Raw genomic sequence first — 22,321 nt, 5'->3', positions numbered from 1 at the left:
AGAAAAATTGAGCCTTCACGAGAAGCAATTCTATACCTCGCGCGGAAGAAAAAAAATGTATTTTTCTTGTTTTCCCGAGAAGAGCACCTGCATCTCTTTCCGAAGAAAAATTGTGCCTTTAGGAGAAGAAAATTTGTGCCTCTTGCGAAAGGAAAAGGCACACTTTTCCTGATTTTTTAAATATTTTTGTCCAAAACCGAGGAAAAACTGGGCAAAAAATGAAACGCCAAAAAGCCCCAAAAATATATTTGAAACCTGAAAATGCGTCCAGAAAAATTAAACAAAACAAAACCCCGAGAAAGTGTCCAGCACGCGACACGTGGCGGCCGCGCCCACCAAAAGTGGAGTTGGTAGCGTCGCCTCCACTCCGGTTAATTCTCTCCCATCGTTTTTTTCTATCCCACCAATTTATTTAAACCGCTTTCAGCCCACCGATCTACTTAATCAGGCAGATCAATCTTTGATATATTTAGTAATTTATTTTTAGAAGAAATTATTCTGTTACTTCCGGGCCCTATAAGAGCCCGCTGGTCGGATCAGCACAGAAAACTCCCCCGCCGCCCGATCAAAAAACTACAAAAAAACAGACAAAAGGCCCACACCTACCGACGCGCAGCTCACCATCGAATAGCCCGATCCCCTCCCATTCGACGCGCCGCCGGCCCTCGCCCTGCTTCCATGCGCCACCGCTGCCCCCCTGCTTCCCCCGTGGCGCCGGCCCGCCTCTCCGCTGCTTCGAATGCGCCGCCGGCCCACCCCTGCTTCCTTTTCGGCGCCGACCTGCCCCCCTGCAGCTTCCACCGTACCGCTGGCCCGCCTCACCGCTGCTTCCACCACGCCACCCTGGTTCCCACCTACCTACGGCAGCTACTTAGGACCCTCGCGCGCGAAGCACTCATCCCAGCGAACCCCTGGTGTTCAGCGCCGACACGAGCCCATACCCCTGCGCCTCGTGGGCTCCGACGACCACCACGGCCAAGATCCGGTGGATGCCGCCGACGACTAGCGCGCGGAAGATGCTGATGTTCTTGGACGCCCTCTGTTCTACTTCGGGGACGGTCACAGCCGCCACCCGGGTCCGTTCAACGCCGCCAACTGAAGTCGTATCTCGCCACGGCGAGGTCCAAAGGGTCGCCCCGCTTGCCGTCGACTGCATGGCGCCGACCACCTGCATCACCTCTCCCCTCCCTGCTGACCACCCATGCTGTGTAGCCGCTCTACTCTGTTCCGATGCTCCCCCTTCCGGATGGCGCACGCGAATTCAAGGTTTGCCCATGTTTTCGCTAGTTCTGAATCCAAGTGCAATTAGGTGGTGTCCTTCGTTCCTCTTTGTTTCTCCAAATCTAAAGAATTCACTGAAATGTGAATTGCCATGAAATGTTTAGCATGATCTAGGAAAATGTTTATATGCGATTGTTGTGCAGATTGTTGATTACCGAGCAAAAACATTTTTAATTCCCTGAATGAAGAACAATTTGTTCCCTGGGTGGAAATAATTTTTATCACATAGCCAGTAATTAAAAGAAAGTTTTGTTTGTTATCTTAGTTAAGTTCAATTTTTAAATTTTAGTTCACTCCAATTAAGCTCAATTCTTATTTTTGGTTCAGTTCAAATAAAACGAAAAATAAAGGTTCAGATATGGCACCACGATAAGTTCAAAAAAACGGTTTCAACATAATGCAAATTGGAGGAACTTGCTTTCACTGTGAAAACTGGAGGTTCAGATATGGCACCTCTCTTTCAATTTCAAACTTTATTCACTGAGATGATTTGATGATTTCCTGAGCTCTAATTGTTCCTGTAAAAAATATTCTGGAGTTGGAAAAAACTCTAGATTTTGATGATGCAAGTTATATCTTTGTATATAGTTCTTATTGCTAATGGTATAAGTTCAATTGAACAATTGCTATAAGTTTGCATGTTATTTTTCAGGCATTTCAAGAGGTCATTGTTGTATTTTGTTTAAGATGTTCAAGCACATAATTACTAAACTCGATGTTGTCAAATATGTCTGCAATAAAATTTTCCCCTACCTCACGTGCTGCCATGCTCCAGGATCCACTGGCTCCGACCTTTACCCGCTGTCGTGCACCTGGGATCCGCACCCTCTGACCTCACCGTGGGGTGCGCTCCTTCTCGGATGAAACCGTTTGCAAAAAAAGATGGTGCTTTCTTGTAACAAGTTGTGGGGTAAATGCAGTGAAAAAAATTGTGCTCCCAAATGTTCATATGTACAGTACTTGCTTAGGAATATTACTGTGTTTGTGTTGTTCTTGTAGTGCAAAAATGTGTCATCCCTATAATAGATAAACAAAAAGTCTATAAGTTCAAATTGTATAACCCTATATTCATAGAAAAACAGAAACAAAATAAACAAAAATAACGAAACACTAAAAAACCATGGAATTTGCAGGGAAAACATAAGGGATAAGTATATTTTTCGTCCTCGAACTCTGACGATAGTATAGAAATCATCCCTCAACTCCGAAACCACTAAAATTCTGTCCCTCGACTTTTTAACCGGATACTTTTCGTCCCTCGTGACACTTAAAGTGGTTTTTGTATGACATGGAGCCGGTTTTGATTAAAACCATCCACGTGGCCTGGTTTGTCCAGTTTGTTAACAACAAATTTTATGGCCGGCAGTGAGAATTCCTGTTTGTGGTTATGTCAGACTATTTCTCATTACTTTGTCAAACTTTGAGAATTCCTGTTTGTGGTTTGCTTGTAAGACTAATCAGTACTTTGTGTTTATGCCAGACTATGTTTTTCATGCAATCTGTTCAGTTCAGTACTCTGTCCAGTCATCTATGAACAAGTGAACAATCTGCCATGCATTCAGTTTACACAGTGGTCTAAAATCATGTGAACAATCTACTATGAATCCCATTCAGTTAGGTCAGATTACATAGCACATACAAGTCTGGACATAAAATTTGTTGTCACCAAACTGGACAAACTAGGCCACTTGGGCGGTTTTAGTCAAAACCGGGTCCACGTCATACCAAAACCACTTTAAGCGTCGTGAGGGATGAAAAATATCCGGTTTAAATAGTTGAGGGACTGAGTTTTAGTGGTTTCGAAGTTGAGGGACGATTTCTACACTATCGCCGGAGTTCAAGGACGAAAAATATACTTATCCCAAAACATAATAAGTTCTAAGGAAATAAATATGCAAGTTCATATTTCAAAACAATTGAAGTATTTGGGAAGTTAAAATTAAGTATTTCAAAGTACATAAATCTTTTTAGGTTTCTCTGTTTAGCTCCTGTCAAGTAATACATGTATGTGAGCATCCTTCTATGTAGTAAGTTCATAGTCGAGAAGACAGGGTGTTCAGAAAAGAACATGGACACGAAAGAAACATAAAAAACTAAAACTTGCGTTACGGGAGTTCTTCAAGAAGTTCGTAGCTAGCCAGCAGTGTTGTGTATTCTTATCAGTTCATAGTCGTGAAGACATGTATTCTTAGCAGTTTGTGTATCTAGCCGTCCGTGTTGTGTATTTCGGTCAGTTCGTGTGTGTATATGTTGCCCTTGTGGTGTATGAGAGGCCGCTCGTGGAGCCGAGGAAGTCATCGCTCTGGTCTAGGCATCCTCCGGTTCTCTATTTTTGGTAGCACAAACATTGAAAAGTTCGAACACTAGACCCCAGTAAGTTCTCTTGACAAAACCTCATCTCTCAGATTTCTTTCCATTTTTGCAGGTTGCAGCAAAAACAAGATGCACAAGTTCCTCTTTTGTATGCTTTTCAGTTCATCTACTTCCGATGGTGAGTCCGCTTTCCTTTGTGTTTACATCTTCATATAAAAGGAACAAGTGCTTGTGGTTATGCTTCAGAATTAGCACCATACTTTCACTTGGTTAACATAAAACATGATGCATTGTGGATGTGCTCAACATAAAACATGATGAAGTTCATTTTGCCTACGCCTTTCCCTCTCTATTTTTTTCACTCTCAAAAACACGTGAATGTGCGGCTGCTTTTTGCTTCTTGCTGCCACTATTTTTTGTAAATGATTTTGCGTTTGCACTCCAGCAGTGTTTTTGTTTCTGTAGGTCAGCTGCCCAACAATCTTGTACCGCTCAGTGCATGTATTACTAAGTTCAAAAATCAGAACTCAACAAGTTCAACATGGTGTACGACACGGAGGAGATCATCGAGAGGGCACACCGTGGCATCTTGGACTACATCAAGCACGCGCTTACCCTCTTCACCAACTTCGTCGCCGTCCTCATCCGAGTCCTCGTCATCATGGTAAGCAGCCTAGCCACCTTGGCCGCCTACTCATCATGTGCTATTCATTGGTACAGATTGCCATCATGATACTTGTATTGGGGGCTGGAGCTCATGTATTACTCCCCGATAAGTTCAACATTTCATGTACATTGACGGTGAATAAGTTCAAGTATATTAATAATCAGTTCATGTATGTGTTTGTTGTTTGTTTGAAGGACATGTAAATTTAGTGTCATTGCTAAATCGCAGGTTTAATTTTGTTGGTGTATGAATTTTCCACGGCAATATAGCAGAAAAATGAGTGAAGGGGCATGTGTTTCTGAAAGAATTACTTTTGTTTCTGAAAGAATCTTCAGTAGTACAAAATCTTCAAAATCTACTTGTGTTGTATACTCAATGGGTTTATCTACAAAAATCTTCCTTTTACCCTTTTCTGTTGGAGCGGAGCTGCTAGAAAAATTCAGTTCATTTTTATGTGCTTTTCAGTACATCTACTCCCCTGTCGTAAGTCTGGCACAACGCACCAGCCTTTCAATTTATCGAGACCCCGCGCCGCAGCGCACCGGGGCACTAACCACGGACGCACATGTAGTGTTCGTGTGATCTTATAGTGAGCTAACCAGTGAAAGAAAAGTGGAGCACCAGTTTTTTTGATTGTTGCACATCACCAGTATGATGCAATGGCTAGCAAAAGATGCTCACTTGTTTTGGTTTAGAAGTGTTCTGATTTGGATAGTATAGAGGACTTGAATGGTGCACCCACACGTTCAAATGGGCATTTGTTTTGCTTCTATAGAAGTTATCACATCCGTTTACATGTATGCACAAGTGACTTGCATATGGTGTTGCTACATTGTCAGTCCAAAGTGTGGTGAAGATGGAGTCCTAGGTGAGTAGACGATGTAGTGTGTGGCTGATTGAGTGGTGGGCGGGGTGAGGGTGGCCTGATCTTCACCAAACACGGCAACCACTAACCACACACCGCAAGGACACCCTCTCTTTGTTTGCACATTCCCTTGTGATGCATGCTAGTTGCTAAATTCAGCCGCTGTTTGATTAGTATGTGCACTCTGAATTATAAAAAATTGATTCAAACTTATATGTAGTATAAGCTCATGGCCCCTTGCTATTTTTTCATGTATTTCACAGAAAAAGTTCACCGTTTCTTTTCCACTCAGCTCATGTGGTCAATTGTTGTAAGTTCTTTTCCTCACAAGACTGGATTTTTTTTTTCTGTTTGCAGGGGTTTTTGACAGCATTGTTCTGCGGATCCCCAACCCGTCCCGACCCGCGACCTTTGATCTCCAACCACCATGATGTGCCCCAGATCCGCAGCCTTCGACCTCCACCTCCACCTCCTGCCGCGTGCCCGGATCGGCGGCCTACCTCTCATGCACCTCCGCTGGCCACTGAGTGCCATCACTGCCCTTCTTCACCTTGGCCTTGGCTTCAGTCCGGTTGCACCTGCGACGACCACATCTTCCTTGTCCCCCTTCTTGCCAAGATCCGCTGCAGGTTCAAATCCCTTCAGTTCACTTCGATCTCTCCCTAGTAAGTTCAGTGTGTGTCAATGGAATTGTTTTTACCCAAAATGTGGCAGTGATCTCTGTATTCTGCGAACAGCCCCTGCTGTGGCATCGTTGTTGTTTGTGCTCAGTACAAAATTAAACACGCTCTGTACTAGAAGTTCATGAGAAGGATTTGTTGAATCTGCCGTTTGCTTTATCCAAAAAACTAAAAAGAGGGACTGTTGGTGTGTAGAAACAGGATCGCATGTACACACATTGACCTTCTAAAGCTCGAAGAGGAGCACTATCAATTAATGAATTAACTAGGCTCATAATAGGTAATCACGACAACTAGTTCCAAGTTAAATGCACGTCATTCATTCGAATTTTTAAGCTATTGGTCTTGTCTGACCGTTTTCGGTCTTGAACATTGGGAGGTCAGAACAAAAAATGTAGAAAGTTAGGCCTCAAAAGCTTAGTTCCTAAAAGATGATCTTTTGAGCTGTTGGCACGGGACATTAAGGCATTTTTTGGATGTTAATACTGAGTAGAATACTGAGGTATCTTCATAATTTATTTTACTGGAAAAAATATTAGTGCAGCTTACCTCTTATGACCAGTACACAACCTTGAGTCAAATAGCAATCTGATAGCCCACAAGTATAGGGGATTACAACAGTTTTCGAGGGTAGAGTATTCAACCCAAGTTTATTGATTCGACACAAGGGGAGCCAAAGAATATTCTCAAGTATTAGCAGTTGAGTTGTCAATTCAACCACATCTGGATAACTTAGTATCTGCAGCAAAGTATTTAGTAGCAAAGTAGTATGGAAGTAACGGTAAAGGTGGCAAAAGTAACAGTAGAAGTTTTGTAGTAATTGTAACAATAGCAACGGTAAAGTAAATAAGCAAAACTCTTGGCTTGGGTTGATTCTTTATTGTAAAGGAGGTAGGGGTGTTTAGCCATAGGTAGACATTTTCCTTTTTTTCCTTGTATATATTCTGTATTTGTTTGTACAGTTCCATTTATTATAATAAAGGGCTGTGGGGCTTTGCCTCACAGTAATTCAAAAAAAAGTAAATAAGCAAAACACAATATGTGAAAAGCTCGTAGGCATTGGATCAATGATGGATAATTATGTCAGATGCGATTCCTCATGTAATAGTTATAATATAGGGTGATACAGAACTAGCTCCAGTTCATCAATATAATGTAGGCATGTATTCCGAATATAGTCATACGTGCTTATGGAAAAGAACTTGCATGACATCTTTTGTCCTACCCTCCCGTGGCAGCGGGGTCCTAGTGGAAACTAAGGGATATTAAGGCCTCCTTTTAATAGAGTAACAGACCAAAGCATTAACACATAGTGAATACATGAACTCCTCAAACTACGGTCATCACCGAGAAGTATCCCGATTATTGTCACTTCGGGGTTGTCGGATCATAACACATAATAGGTGACTATATAATTGCAAGATAGGATCAAGAACTCACATATATTCATGAAAACATAATAGGTTCAGATCTGAAATCATGACACTCGGGCCCTAGTGACAAGCATTAAGCATAGCAAAGTCATAGCAACATCAGTCTCAGAACATAGTGGATAGTAGGGATCAAACCCTAACAAAACTAACTTGATTACATGGTAAATCTCATTCAACCCATCACCGTCCAGCAAGCCTACAATGGAATTACTCATGCATGGCGGTGAGCATCATGAAATTGGCAATGGAGGATGGTTGATGATGACGACGGCGACGAATCCCCCTCTCCGGAACCCCAAATGGACTCCAGATCAGCCCTCCCGAGAGAGATTAGGGCTTGGCGGCGGCTCCGTATCGTAAAACGCGATGAAATTTTTCTCTGATTTTTTTCTCCGTGAAAGAGAATACATGGAGTTGGAGTTGAGGTCGGTGGACATCAAGGGGGCCCACAAGGCAGGGGCGCGCCCCCACCCTCGTGGACAGGGTGTGGGCCCCCTGGCCTTGATTCTTTCGCCAGTATTTTTTATATTTTCCAAAAATAATCTCTGTGGATTTTTAGGTGATTCTGAGAACTTTTGTTTCTGCACAAAAATAACACCATGGCAGTTCCGCTGAAAATAGCGTCAGTCTAGGTTAGTTTCATTCAAAACATGCAAGTTAGAGTCCAAAACAAGGGCAAAAGTGTTTGGAAAAGTAGATACGACGGAGACGTATCAACTCCCCCAAGCTTAAACCTTTGCTTGTCCTCAAGCAATTCAGTTGACAAACTGAAAGTGATAAAGAAAAAATTTTACAAACTCTGTTTGCTCTTGTTATTGTAAATATGTAAAGCCAGCATTCAAGTTTTCAGCAAAGATTATAAACTAACCATATTCACAATAACACGTAGGTCTCATGTTTACTCATATCAATGGCATAATCAACTAGCGAGCAATAATAATAAAACTCGGATGACAACACTTTCTCAAAACAATCATAATATGATATGACCAGATGGTATCTCACTAGCCCTTTCTAAGACCGTAAAACATAAATGCAGAGCACCCTTAAAGATCAAGGACTGACTAAACATTGTAATTCATGGTAAAAGAGATCCAGTCAAGTCATACCCAATATAAACTAATAGTAATGCATGCAAATGACAGCGGTGCTTTTTCATAAGAGGGTGATGACTCAACATAAAAGTAAATAGATAGGCCCTTCGTAGAGGGTAGCAGGGGTTTGTAGAGGTGCCAGAGCTCGATTTTGAAATAGATATGAATAACATTTTGAGAAATATACTTTCACTGTCAACATAACAACTATGAGATCTCGATATCTTCCATGCTACACACATTATAGGCGGTTCCCAAACAGAATGGTAAAGTTTATACTCCCCCACCACCAACAAGCATCAATCCATGGCTTGCCCGAAACAACGGGTGCCTCCAACTAGCAACAATCCTGGGGGAGTTTTGTTTAATTATTTTGATTTGATTTGATCTTTTGATCATGGGACTGGGCATCCCAGTTACCAGCCATTTTCTTGTGAATGAGGAGCGGAGTCCACTCCCCTTGGGAATAACCCACCTAGCATGGAAGATACAGACAACCCTAGTTGATACATGAGCTGCTCGAGCATACAAAACATAATTTCATTTGAAGGTTTGGAGTTTGGCACATAGAAATTTACTTGGAACGGCAGGTAAATACCGCATATAGGAAGGTATGGTGGACTCATATGGAATAACTTTGGGGTTTGTGGTGTTTGGATGCACAAGCAGTATTCCCGCTTAGTACAAGTGAAGGCTAGCAAAAGACTGGGAAGCGACCAACTGAGAGAGCGACAACAGTCATGAACATGCATTAAAATTAATCAACACCGAGTGCAAGCATGAGTAGGATATAATCCACCATGAACATAAATATCATGAAGGCTACGTTGATTTTGTTTCAACTACATGCGTGAACATGTGCCAAGTCAAGTCACTCGAATCATTCAAAGGAGGATACCACCCTATCATACCACATCACAACCATTTTAATAGCATGTTGGCACGCAAGGTAAACCATTATGAGCTCCTAGCTAATTAAGCATGGCATAAGCAACTATAATCTCTAATTGTCATTGCAAACATGTTTATTCATAATAGGATGAATCAGGAACGATGAACTAATCATATTTACAAAAACAAGAGAGGTCGAGTTCATACCAACTTCTCTCATCTCAATCAGTCCATCATATATCGTCATTATTGCCTTTCACTTGCACGACCGAACAGTGTGTATAATAATAATAATAGTGCACGTGCATTGGACTAAGCTGGAATCTGCAAGCATTCAATTCAAGGGATAAGACAAGGTAATATGGGCTCTTGGTTAAATCAACAATCATGCATATGAGAGCCACTAAGCATTTTCATTATGGTCTTCTCCTCTCAACCCCCAAAGGAAAAGAAAAGAAATAAAACTATTTACATGGGAAAGCTCCCAACAAGCAAAAGAAGAACGAGAAATCTTTTTGGGTTTTCATTTAATTACTACTACAAGCATGTAAATTAAACTAACTATTTTTTTTGGTTTTTCTTAAGGTTTATCAAACACACAAGAAGAAAGCTAGAAAAAGAAATTAAACTAGCATGGATAATACAATGAAAAAGTATGAGCACTGACAACTAGAATGAGTGTGTGAACATGAATGTAATGTCGGTGAGAGATACGTACTCCCCCAAGCTTAGGCTTTTGACCTAAGTTGGTCTATGGCCATGGATAGCCTGACTGATACCCGAAGTTGTAACTGGGGTCGTACCGAGATGCAGCAACCATTGCCTCATGGGCTGCGGCATGGCGGCGAGCTGCCTCCGTCCTCCTCTCGTATTCGGTTGCCTCCTCCCTGGTCACAACATATCTTCTTTTTGCCTGATAATCTAAAAGGGCAGGAGCAGGGAGAGTAACATGGACAGAGCGACGTCTGTCAAAGATTAGTCTATACTGGAGGAATTGTTCATTCCTCTCAAGAAAATGATGATTGACCATAGCATTATAATCTAAATAAGCGGGAGGCAACTCCCTATCACCATCACGTGGAGGTATACCAAGATAATTAGCAACACGGGTCTCATAAATCCCTCCAAATAAATCTCCAGATAAACCATTATTATGCAACCTACGTGCAACAATTGCCCCCAACTTGTAATCTTTATTACCTAATACAACACTCTTGAGAACACAAAGATCAGGAACACACATGTGACATGCTTCATCCTTACCATTAATGCATCTACCAATGAAAAGAGTAAAATAATGTATAGCAGGAAAATGAATGCTCCCTATGGTAGCTTGCGCTATATCTCTAGATTCTCCCACAATGATACTAGCAAGAAAGTCTTTATATTCAGATTTACGGGGTTCATTAACACTACCCACTGCGGGAGTTTGCAAGCAGTAGTAAAATCTTCTAGGTCCATGGTATATGATTGATCATAAATATCAAACATGACACTTTGAGAATTACGTGAAGATGTAAATTTAAACCTTCTCACGAATGAATCTATCAAATAGTAGAACTGAGGACACTTATCTTGCATGAAGTCCTCAAGATCGGTGTTACGCACATATGCATCAAATTCATCCTTGATGCCTGAATTTACCATAAACTCTTTTGACGGCCATTCACAAGGCCGCACGTCAGCTTCCCTTGGTGGTAAATCGTCTTGCTCACGCATTGCGCGCCTGGGTGCTTGCTTTCTTGAAGAACCACCTTGGTACATTTTCCTAGACATATTTCTTCCTTTGAAATTTTTAGTAACTCAAAATAAAAGTGAATCAAACTAAATAAGATTGATAGCAACTACCCCCACAAGTGCCTAGAGCCTATATCATTGATACGTCTCCAATGTATCTATAATTTTTGATTGTTCCATGCTATTATATTACCCCTTTTGGTGTTTATGGGCTTTATTTTACACGTTTATATCATTTTTGGGACTAACCTATTAACCGGAGGCCCAACCCATATTGTTGTTTTATTGCCTGTTTCAGTATTTCAAAGAAAAGGAATATCAAACGGAGTCCAAACGAAATGAAACCTTCGGCAGCGTGATTTTTGGAAAGATTATGATCCAGGAGACTTGGAGTGCAAGCCGGGGAGCATCGAGGAAGCCACGACACAGGGGGGCACACCCACCCCCCTGGGCACGCCCTACCCTCTCGTGGGCCCCTCGAGGCTCCCCCGACCGACTTCTTTCGCCTATATAAGCCTATGTACCCTAAAAACATCGAGACAGAAGATAGATCGGGAGTTCCGCCGCCGCAAGCCTCTGTAGCCACCAAAAACCTCTCGGGAGCCCGTTCCGGCACCCTGCTGGAGGGGGAACCCATCACCGGTGGCCATCTTCATCATCCCGGCGCTATCCATGACAAGGAGGGAGTAGTTCTCCCTCGGGGCTGAGGGTATGTACCAGTAGCTATGTGTTTGATCTCTCTCTCTCTCGTGTTCTCTCTATGGCACGATCTTGATGTATCGCGAGCTTTGCTATTATAGTTGGATCTTATGATGTTTCTCCCCCTCTACTCTCTTGTAATGGATTGAGTTTTCCCTTTGAAGTTATCTTATCGGATTGAGTCTTTAAGGATTTGAGAACACTTGATGTATGTCTTGCTGTGCTTATCTGTGGTGATGATGTCTACTACACAACCTTCTTCTTCTAGACGTTGTTGGGCCTGCAAGTGCACAGATTTGTAGGACAGTAGCAAATTTCCCTCAAGTAGATGATCTAAGGTTTATCAATCCGTGGGAGGCGTAGGATGAAGATGGTCTCTCTCAAACAACCCTGCAACCGAATAACAAAGAGTCTCTTGTGTCCCCAACACACCCAATACAATGGTAAATTGTATAGGTGCAATAGTTCGGCGAAGAGATGGTGATACAAGTGCAAAATAGATAGTAGATAAAGGTTTTTGTAATATGAAAATATAAAAACAGCAAGGTAACTAACGATAAAAGTGAGCATAAACGGTATTGCAATGATAGGAAACAAGGCCTAGGGTTCATACTTTCACTAGTGAAAGTTCTCTCAACAATAATAACATAAATAGATCATATAACAAGCCCTCAACATGCAGCAAAGAGTCACTCCAAAGCCACTAATAGCGGAGAACAAACGTAGAGATTATGGTAGGGTAGGAAACCACCTCAAAGTTATTCTTTCGGATCAATCTATAAAAGAGTTCGTACTAGAATAACACCTTAAGACACAAATCAACCAAAACCCTAATGTCACCTAGATACTCCATTGTCACTTCAAGTATCCATGGGCATGATTATACGATATGCATCACACAATCTCATATTCATCCAACCAACACAAAGTACTTCAAAGAGTGCCCCAAAGTTTCTATCGGAGAGTCAAGAACATGTGCCAACCCCTATGCATAGGTTCATGGGCAGAACCCGCAAGTTGGTCACCAAAACATACATCAGAGGCACATGATATCCCATTGTCACCACAGATAAACACGGCAAGACATACATCAAGTGTTCTCATAAAAGACTCAATCCTATAAGATAACTTCAAAGGGGAAACTCAATTCATCACAAGAGAGTAGAGGGGGAGAAACATCATAAGATCCAACTACAATAGCAAAGCTCGGGATACATCAAGATCGTGCCATAGAGGGAACACGAGAGAGAACACAAGAGAGAGAGATCAAACACATAGCTACTGGTACATACCCTCAGCCCCGAGGGTGAACTACTCCCTCCTTGTCACGGAGAGCGCCGGGACGATGAAGATGGCCACCGGTGATGGATTCCCCCTCCGGTAGGGTGCCGGAACGGGCTCCCGAGAGGTTTTTGGTGGCTATAGAGGCTTGCGGCGGCGGAACTCCGGATCTATCTTGATTTTTGATGGTTTTAGGGCACGTAAGCATATATAGGCGAAAAAGTCGGTCGGGAGGTGCTCGAGGGGCCCACGAGACAGGGGGCCACCACCCTGTAAGGGGGGCGCGCCCTCCTATCTCGTGGCCTCCTCGAAGATCTTCTGACGTGGACTCCAAGTCTCTAGGACCATATTCTTCCAAAAAATCACGCTGCCGAAGGTTTCATTCCGTTTGGACTCCGTTTGATATTCCTTTTCTTTTAAATACTGAAACAGGCAATAAAACAACAATATGGGCTGGGCCTCCGGTTAGTAGGTTAGTCCCAAAAATGATATAAATGTGTAAAATAAAGCCCATAAACATCCAAAAGGGGTAATATAATAGCATGGAACAATAAAAAATTATAGATACGTTGGAGACATATCAAGCATCCCCAAGCTTAATTCCTGCTCATCCTCGAGTAGGTAAATGATAAAAACAGAATTTTTGATGTGGAATGCTACCTAGCATAATTCTCAATGTAATTTTCTTTATTGGGGCATGAATGTTCAGATCCAAATGATACAAAATAAAAGTTCATATTAACATGAAAATGGTGATACTTCAAGCATACTAATCAAAGTAATCATGTCTTCTCAAAATAACATGGCTAAAGAAAGTTATCCCTACAAAATCATATAGTCTGGCTGTTGCTCTATCTTCATCACACAAAGTATTTAATCATGCACAACCCCGATGACAAGCCGAGCAATTGTTTCATACTTTAATAATCTCAAACTCTCTCAACTTTCACACAATACATGAGCGTGAGCCATGGGCATAGCAGTATATGTGGAATAGAATGGTGATTGTGGAGAAGACAAAAAAGGAGAAGATAGTCTCACATCAACTAGGCGTATCAACGGGCTATGGAGATGCCCATCAATAGATATCAATGTGAGTGAGTAGGGATTGCCATGCAACAGATGCACTAGAGCTATAAATATATGAAAGCTCAACAAAAGAAACTAAGTGGGGCGCATCCAACTTGCTTGCTCACGAAGACCTAGGGCACTTTTGAGGAAGCCCATCATTGGAATATACAAGCCAAGTTCTATAATGAAAAATTCCCACTAGTATATGAAAGTGACAGCATATGAGACTCTCTAACATGAAGATCATGGTGCTATTTTGAAGCACAAGTGTGGAAAAAGAGATAGTAGCATTGTCCCTTCTCTCTTTTTCTCTCATTTTATTTTTTTCTTCTCTTTTTTTTCTTTTTTTCTTTTTTTCTTTGGCCTTTTTTTCTTTTTGGCCTTTCTCTCTCTTTTTTTGTAAAGTCCGAAGTCTCATCTCGACTTGTGGGGGAATCATAGTCTTAATCATCCTTACCTCACTAGGACAATGCTCTAATAATGAAGATCATCACACTTTTATGGATTTACAACTCAAAGCTAGAACAAGATATGACTCTATATGAATGCCTCCGGCGGTATACCGGGATATGCAATGAATCAAGAGCGACATGTATGAAAGTTATGAAGGTGGCTTTGCCACAAATACAATGTCAACTACATGATCATGCAAAAAGCAATATGACAAAAGTAATGCGTGTCATATGAACGGAACGGTGGAAAGTTGCATGGCAATATATCTCGGAATGGCTATGGAAATGCCATAATAGGTAGGTATGGTGGCTGTTTTTAGGAAAGTAAATGGTGGGGGTATATGGTACCGGCGAAAGTTGCGCGGTACAAGAGAAGCTAGCAATGGTGGAAGGGTGAAAGGGTGCGTATAATCCATGGACTCAACATTAATCAAAAGAACTCATATACTTATTGCAAAAATTTAGAAGTCATCAAAAACCAAAGTACTACGTGCATGCTCCTAGGGGGATAGATTGGTAGGAAAAGACCATCGCTCGTCCCCGACCGCCACTCATAAGGAAGACAATCAATAAATAAAATTGTGCTCCAACTTCATCACAAAGCGGTTCACCATACGTGCATGCTACGGGAATCACAAACCCCAACACAAGTATTTTTCATAATCACCTCAACTAGCATGACTCTAATATCACTACCTCCATATCTCAAAACAATTATCAAGTACCAAATTGATCATAGCATCCAATTCACTTTCTATGATAGTTTTTATTATACCCAACTTGGATGCTCATCATTCTAGGACCAACTTTGTAACCAAAGCAAATATCATGCTGTTCTAAAAGACTCTCAAAATAATATAAGTGAAGCATGAGAGACTAGCAATTTCTACAAAATATAACCACCGCCGTGCTCTAAAAGATATAAGTGATGCACTAGAGCAAATGACAAACTACTCCGAAAGATATAAGTGAAGATCAATGAGTAGTCGAATAATTGTGCAACTATGTGAAGACTCTCTAACATTTATGAATTTCAGATCTTAGTATTGTATTCAAACATCAAGCAAAACAAAATAAAATGACATTGCAAGGATAGCACAACTCATGTGAAGAAGCAAAAACTTAGGCTCAACTGATACTAACCGATAGTTGTTGAAGAAGAAAGGTGGGATGCCTAACGGGGCATCCCCAAGCTTAGATGCTTGAGACTTATTGAAATATTATCTTGGGGTGCCTTGGGCATCCCCAAGCTTGAACTTTTGTGTCTCCTTAATTCCTCTCATATCATGGTTTCTCTATTTCTCAAAAGCTTCATCCACAACAAACTCAACAAGAACTCGTGAGATAGGTTAGTTTAAACCAATGCAAAATCTTATCATTTTCTACTGTAACAAATCACTAAAATTATTATTCAACATTTCGTACTAAATGTCTCTGCATATTTAATACTCCAATACTCAAATAGAATCATTAAACAAGCAAACATATGCAAACAGTGCAAACATAACAGCAATCTGCCAAAACAGTATAGTCTGTAAAGAATGCAGGATTCATTATACTTCCCTAACTCCAAAAATTATGAAATAAAATTCCCACTGTAGTAAATTTATCAGAGCTCAATATGCAAAAAGTTGCAACATTATACCATTCTCTGAATTTTCTAGGGAATTTTTGCAGCAGCGGTAAACTTTCTATTTTCAAATAGCAACATGTATACTAGCAAAATAAGCATGGCAAAAGCTATCCTTGACCTTTTATTGAAACTAAAGATGAAAAACATTATTCTAAATAACATCAAGCAAATACTAACAAAATAAAATGATGCTCCAAGAAAAACACATATCATGTGGCGAATAAAAATATAGCTCCAAGTAAAGTTACCGATGAACGAAGACGAAATAGGGGATGCCTTCCGGGGCATCCCCAAGCTTAGGCTCTTGGTTGTCCTTGAATATTACCTTGGGGTGCCTCGGGCATCCCAAGCTTAGGCTCTTGCCACTCCTTATTCCATAGTCCATCAAATCTTTACCCAAAACTTGAAAACTTCACAACACAAAACTCAACAGAAAACTCGTAAGCTCCGTTAGTATAAGAAAATAAAACCACCACTTAGGTACTGTAATGAACTCATTCTAAATTCATATTGGTGTAATATATACTGTACTTCAACTTATCTATGGTTCATACCACTTAATACTAGCCATAGATTCATCAAAATAAGCAAACAACACATAGAAAACATAATCTGTCAAAAACAGAACAGTCTGTAGTAATCTGTATCAAACGTATACTTCTGGAACTCCAAAAATCCTACCAAATTAGGAAGTACTAAGAAATTTGTGTACCAATCCAGATAAAAAAGAATAAGATCAAGATCACATTTCTGTGAATTAACAAAACTAATTTACTGGGTGCAAAAGTTTCTGAATTTCAGCGGGATCAACACAATTATCACCGTAAGCTATCCTAAAGGTCTTATTTGGCACTTTATTGAAAAAAAGCTATAAAACATGATTACTACAGTAGCATAATCATGTGTACACACAAAAACAGTAAGGGTAAATATTGGGTTGTCTCCCAACAAGCGCTTTTCTTTAATGCCTTTCTAGCTAGGCATGATGATGGCAATGATGCTCACATAAAAGATAAGAATTGAAACATAAAGGGAGCATCATGAAGCATATGACTAGCACATTTAAGTCTAACACACTTCCTATGCATAGGGATTTTGTGAGCAAACAACTTATGGGAACAGTAATTAACTAACATAGGAAGGTAAAGCAAGCATAGCTTCAAAAATTTAAGCACATAGAGAGGAAACTTGACATTATTGCAATTCCTACAAGCATATATTCCTCCCTCATAATAATTTTCAGTAGCATCATGAATGAATTCAACAATATAACCAGCACCTAAAGCATTCTTTTCATGATCTACAAGCATAGAAAATTTACTACTCTCCACATAAGCAAAATTCTTCTCATGAATAGTAGTGGGAGTAGACTCAACAAAATAATTATCATTTGAGGCATAATACAATTGAAAACTAAAATCATGATGACAAGTTTCATGGTTATCATTATTCTTAATAGCATACAAGTCATCACAATAATCATCATAGATAGCAACTTTGCTCTCATAATCAATTGGAACCTCTTCCGAAATAGTGGAATCATCACTAAATAAAGTTGACACTCTTCCAAACCCACTTTGATCAATATAATCATCATAAATAGGAGGCATGCTATCATAAAAATAAATATTCTCATCAAAACTTGGGGGACTAAACATATCATGTTCATCAAACAAGCTTCCCCAAGCTTGTAGCTTTGCATATCATTAGCATCATGGATATTCAAGGAATTCATACTAACAACATTGCAATCATGCTCATCATTCAAAGATTTAGTACCAAGCATTTTAACGCATTCTTCTTCTAGAACTTGAGCACAATTTTCCTTTCCATCATACTCACGAAAGATATTAAAAAGACGAAGCGTATGAGACAAACTTAACTCCATTTTTTTAGTTTTTCTTTTATAAACTAAACTAGTGATAAAACAAGAAACAAAAATATTCGATTGCAAGATCTAAAGATATACCTTCGAGCACTCACCTCCCCGGCAACGGTGCTAGAAAAGAGCTTGATGTCTACTACATAACCTTCTTCTTGTAGACGTTGTTGGGCCTGCAAGTGCACAGGTTTGTAGGGCAGTAGCAAATTTCCCTCAAGTGGATGACCTAAGGTTTATCAATCCGTGGGAGGCGTAGGATGAAGATGGTCTCTCTCAAATAACCCTGCAACCGAATAACAAAGAGTCTCTTGTGTCCCCAACACACCCAATAAAATGGTAAATTGTATAGGTGCACTAGTTCAGCGAAGAGATGGTGATATAAGTGCAAAATAGATAGTAGATAAAGGTTTTTGTAATCTGAAAATATAAAAACAGCAAGGTAACTAACAATAAAAGTGAGCATAAACGGTATTGCAATGATAGGAAACAAGGCCCAGGGTTCATACTTTCACTAGTGCAAGTTCTCTCAACAATAATAACATAAATAGATCATATAACAAGCCCTCAACATGCAGCAAAGAGTCACTCCAAAGCCACTAATAGCGGAGAACAAACATAGAGATTATGGTAGGGTACGAAACCACCTCAAAGTTATTCTTTTGGATCAATCTATAAAAGAGTTCGTACTAGAATAACACCTTAAGACACAAATCAACCAAAACCCTAATGTCACCTAGATACTCCATTGTCACTTCAAGTATCCATGGGCATGATTATACGATATGCATCACACAATCTCAGATTCATCCAACCAACACAAAGTACTTCAAAGAGTGCCCCAAAGTTTCTATCGGAGAGTCAAGAACATGTGCCAACCCCTATGCATAGGTTCATGGGCAGAACCCACAAGTTGGTCACCAAAACATACATCAAGAGGCACATGATATCCCATTGTCACCACAGATAAACACGACAAGACATACATCAAGTGTTCTCATAAAAGACTCAATCCAATAAGATAACTTCAAAGGGGAAACTCAATTCATCACAAGAGAGTAGAGGGGGAGAAACATCATAAGATCCAACTACAATAGCAAAGCTCGGGATACATCAAGATCGTTCCATAGAGGGAACACGAGAGAGAACACGAGAGAGAGAGAGAGAGATCAAACACATAGCTACTGGTACATACCCTCAGCCCCGAGGGTGAACTACTCCCTCCTTGTCATGGAGAGCGCCGGGACGATGAAGATGGCCACCGGTGATGGATTCCCCCTCCGGTAGGGTGCCGGAACGGGCTCCCGAGAGGTTTTTGGTGGCTACAGAGGCTTGCGGCGGTAGAACTCCCGATCTATCTTGATTTTGATGGTTTTAGGGTACGTAGGAATATATAGGCGAAAGAAGTCGGTCGGGAGGTGCTCGAGGGGCCCACGAGACAGGGGGCCACCACCCTGTAAGGGGGGTGCGGCCTCCTATCTCGTGGCCTCCTCGAAGATCTTCTAACGTGGACTCCAAGTCTCCAGGATCACATTCTTCCAAAAAATCACGCTGCCGAAGGTTTCATTCCGTTTGGACTCCGTTTGATATTCCTTTTCTTCGAAATACTGAAACAGGCAATAAAACAACAATATGGGCTGGGCCTCCGGTTAGTAGGTTAGTCCCAAAAATGATATAAATGTGTAAAATAAAGCCCATAAACATCCAAAAGGGGTAATATAATAGCATGGAACTATCAAAAATTATAGATACGTTGGAGATGTATCAGGTGACAATGGGATATCACGTGCCACTTGATGTATGTTTTGGTGATCAATTTGCGGGTTCCGCCCATGAACCTATGCATAGGGGTTGGCACACATTTTCGTCTTGACTCTCCGGTACAAACTTTGGGGCACTCTTTGAAGTACTTTGTGTTGGTTGGATGAATCTGAGATTGTGTGATGCACATCGTATAATCATGCCCATGGATACTTGAGGTGACAATGGAGTAGCTAGGTGACATTAGGGTTTTGGTTGATTTGTGTCTTAAGGTCTTATTCTAGTACGAACTCTTGAATAGATCTTTGAAAGAATAACTTTGAGGTGGTTTCGTACCCTACCATAATCTCTTCGTTTGTTCTTCGCTATTAGTGGCTTTGGAGTGACTCTTTGTTGCATGTTGAGGGATTTTTATATGATCTATCTATGTTATTATTGTTGAGAGAACTTGCACTAGTGAAAGTATGAACCCTATGCCTTGTTTCCTACCATTGCAATACCGTTTACGCTCACTTTTATATTAGTTACCTTGCTGTTTTTATATTTTCAGATTACAAAAACCTATATCTACCATCCATATTGCACTTGTATCACCATCTCTTCGCCGAACTAGTGCACCTATACAATTTACCATTGTATTGGGTGTGTTGGGGACACAAGAGACTCTTTGTTATTTGGTTGCAGGGTTGCTTGAGAGAGACCATCTTCATCCTACGGCTCCCACGGATTGATAAACCTTAGGTCATCCACTTGAGGGAAATTTGCTACTGTCCTACAAACCTGTGCACTTGCAGGCCCAACAACGTCTACAAGAAGAAGGTTGTGTAGTAGACATCAATCATGCATTAGAATTACTTGGGACCTCACAAATTTGACATGCAAGCTCAAGAACAGGGTCACCTAGGCAGCAAAAATTTGCAATGAATAAAGCACTAGAATAGAAACTAATTGGACCATTGGAGGAGTCACATACCAAGGAACAATCTCCCAAAGTAGTTTTGTGAATGGAGCTTTGAGCAAGGAGATCGAAAATCGCAGCAAAATGAGCTAGAACTCGTGTTTGAGCTGGATGGGGATTTTTTGGGAGGAAGATGAAGTGTGTGGGTGCAGGAATAAGTGGAGGGGAGCCACCGTGGGCCCACGAGGCAGGGGGGCGCGCCCTGTAGGGGTGGTCGCGCCTTGGACCCTCGTGGCCAAGTGCTTGCCCCCCTGCTATGTTCTCAGTGCCTAAAATCCTCAAATATTCCAGAAAAAACATACTAAATTGGCAGGGCATTTGGAGGACTTTTATTTTCGGGGTATTTTTTATTGCATGGATAATTCAGAAAACAGACAGAAAATACTATTTTTACTTTATTTAATCTAAATAACAGAAAATAAAAGGAGGGTACAGAAGGTTGTGCTCATCAAAAGGAATCCACTAACAAGGTTGATTAAGTCTTGTTAACAAACTCATTCCGAATAACATGGAACCGGAGAAATTTCGAATAACACTAGGTTACCTCAACGGGGATATGAACATCCCCAATAATAAGAATATCATATTTCTTCTTGACAGTAGGAAGGGGAAATTCAAAACCTCCAATAATAATAGTTGGAATTTTTCCAATAGAATTGATGCTATGAACTTGAGGTTGTTTCCTTGGAAAGTGTACCGTATGCTCATTACCATTAACATGAAAAGTGGCGTTGCCTTTGTTGCAATCTATAACAGCCCATGCAGTGTTCAAAAAGGGTCTACCAAGGATAATTGACATACTATCGTCCTCGGGAATATCAAGCATAACAAAGTCCGTTAAGATAGTGACGTTTGCAACCACAACAGGCACATCCTCACAAATGCCTACAGGTATAGCAGTTGATTTATCAGCCATTTGCAAAGATATTTCAGTAGGTGTCAACTTATTCAATTCAAGTCTACGATATAAAGAGAGAGCCATAACACTAACACCCGCTCCAAGATCACATAAAGCAATTTTAACATAGTTTTTTTAATGGAGCATGGTATAGTTGGTACTCCTAGATCTCCTAGTTTCTTAGGTATTCCACCTTTAAAAGTGTAATTAGAAAGCATGGTGGAAATTTCAGCTTCCGGTATCTTTCTTTTATTTGTAATAATATCCTTCATGTATTTAGCATAAGGATTTACTTTAAGCATATCAGTTAAGCGCATACGTAGGAAGATGGGTCTAATCATTTCAGCAAAGCACTCAAAATCCTCATCATCCTTTTTCTTGGATGGCTTAGGAGGAAAAGGCATGTGTTTCTGAACCCATAGTTCTCTTTCTTTACCATGCTTCATAGCAATAAAGTCTCTCTTATCATAACGTTGATTCTTTGATTGTGGGTTATCAAGATCAACAATAGGTTCAATCTCTACATCATTATTATTGCTAGGTTGAGCATCAACATGAACATTATCATTAACATTATCACCAGGTTCATGTTCATCACCTGATTGGGTTTCAGCATCAGAAATAGAAATATCATTGGGATTCTCAGGTGTGTCTACAACAGGTTCACTAGAAGCATGCAAAGTCCTATCATTTTTCTTTTTCTTCTTTTTAGAAGGACTAGGAGCATC

General features: G+C 40.6%; 1 protein-coding gene across 5 annotated transcripts; it reads left to right on the top strand.

Moving 5' to 3' along the window:
• Positions 1 to 624: 624 nt before the first annotated feature.
• On the top strand, positions 625 to 5,975 carry LOC119365182. 5 transcript variants are annotated; one of them, XR_005175363.1, is made up of 5 exons: positions 625 to 1,266; positions 2,057 to 2,191; positions 3,707 to 3,772; positions 4,043 to 4,258; positions 5,484 to 5,975. XR_005175363.1 is itself a non-coding variant. In XM_037630789.1 (5 exons), the coding sequence occupies exons 1-5, from the start codon at positions 1,202 to 1,204 to the stop codon at positions 5,491 to 5,493; spliced, it is 426 nt and encodes a 141-aa protein (XP_037486686.1). In that variant the 5' UTR covers positions 625 to 1,201; the 3' UTR covers positions 5,494 to 5,975. The 5 variants fall into 5 exon arrangements, 3 of the variants coding, with proteins under 3 accessions (XP_037486686.1, XP_037486687.1, XP_037486685.1); XR_005175362.1 differs by having other exon boundaries at positions 4,060 to 4,258; positions 5,484 to 5,974; XM_037630789.1 differs by having other exon boundaries at positions 2,057 to 2,125.
• The last annotated feature ends 16,346 nt before the right edge of the window (positions 5,976 to 22,321 follow it).

The sequence above is a fragment of the Triticum dicoccoides genome, chromosome 2B (genome assembly GCF_002162155.2).
Source record: "Triticum dicoccoides isolate Atlit2015 ecotype Zavitan chromosome 2B, WEW_v2.0, whole genome shotgun sequence".
Lineage (NCBI taxonomy): Eukaryota > Viridiplantae > Streptophyta > Magnoliopsida > Poales > Poaceae > Triticum > Triticum dicoccoides.
This window is presented reverse-complemented; position numbering and strand designations above follow the sequence as displayed.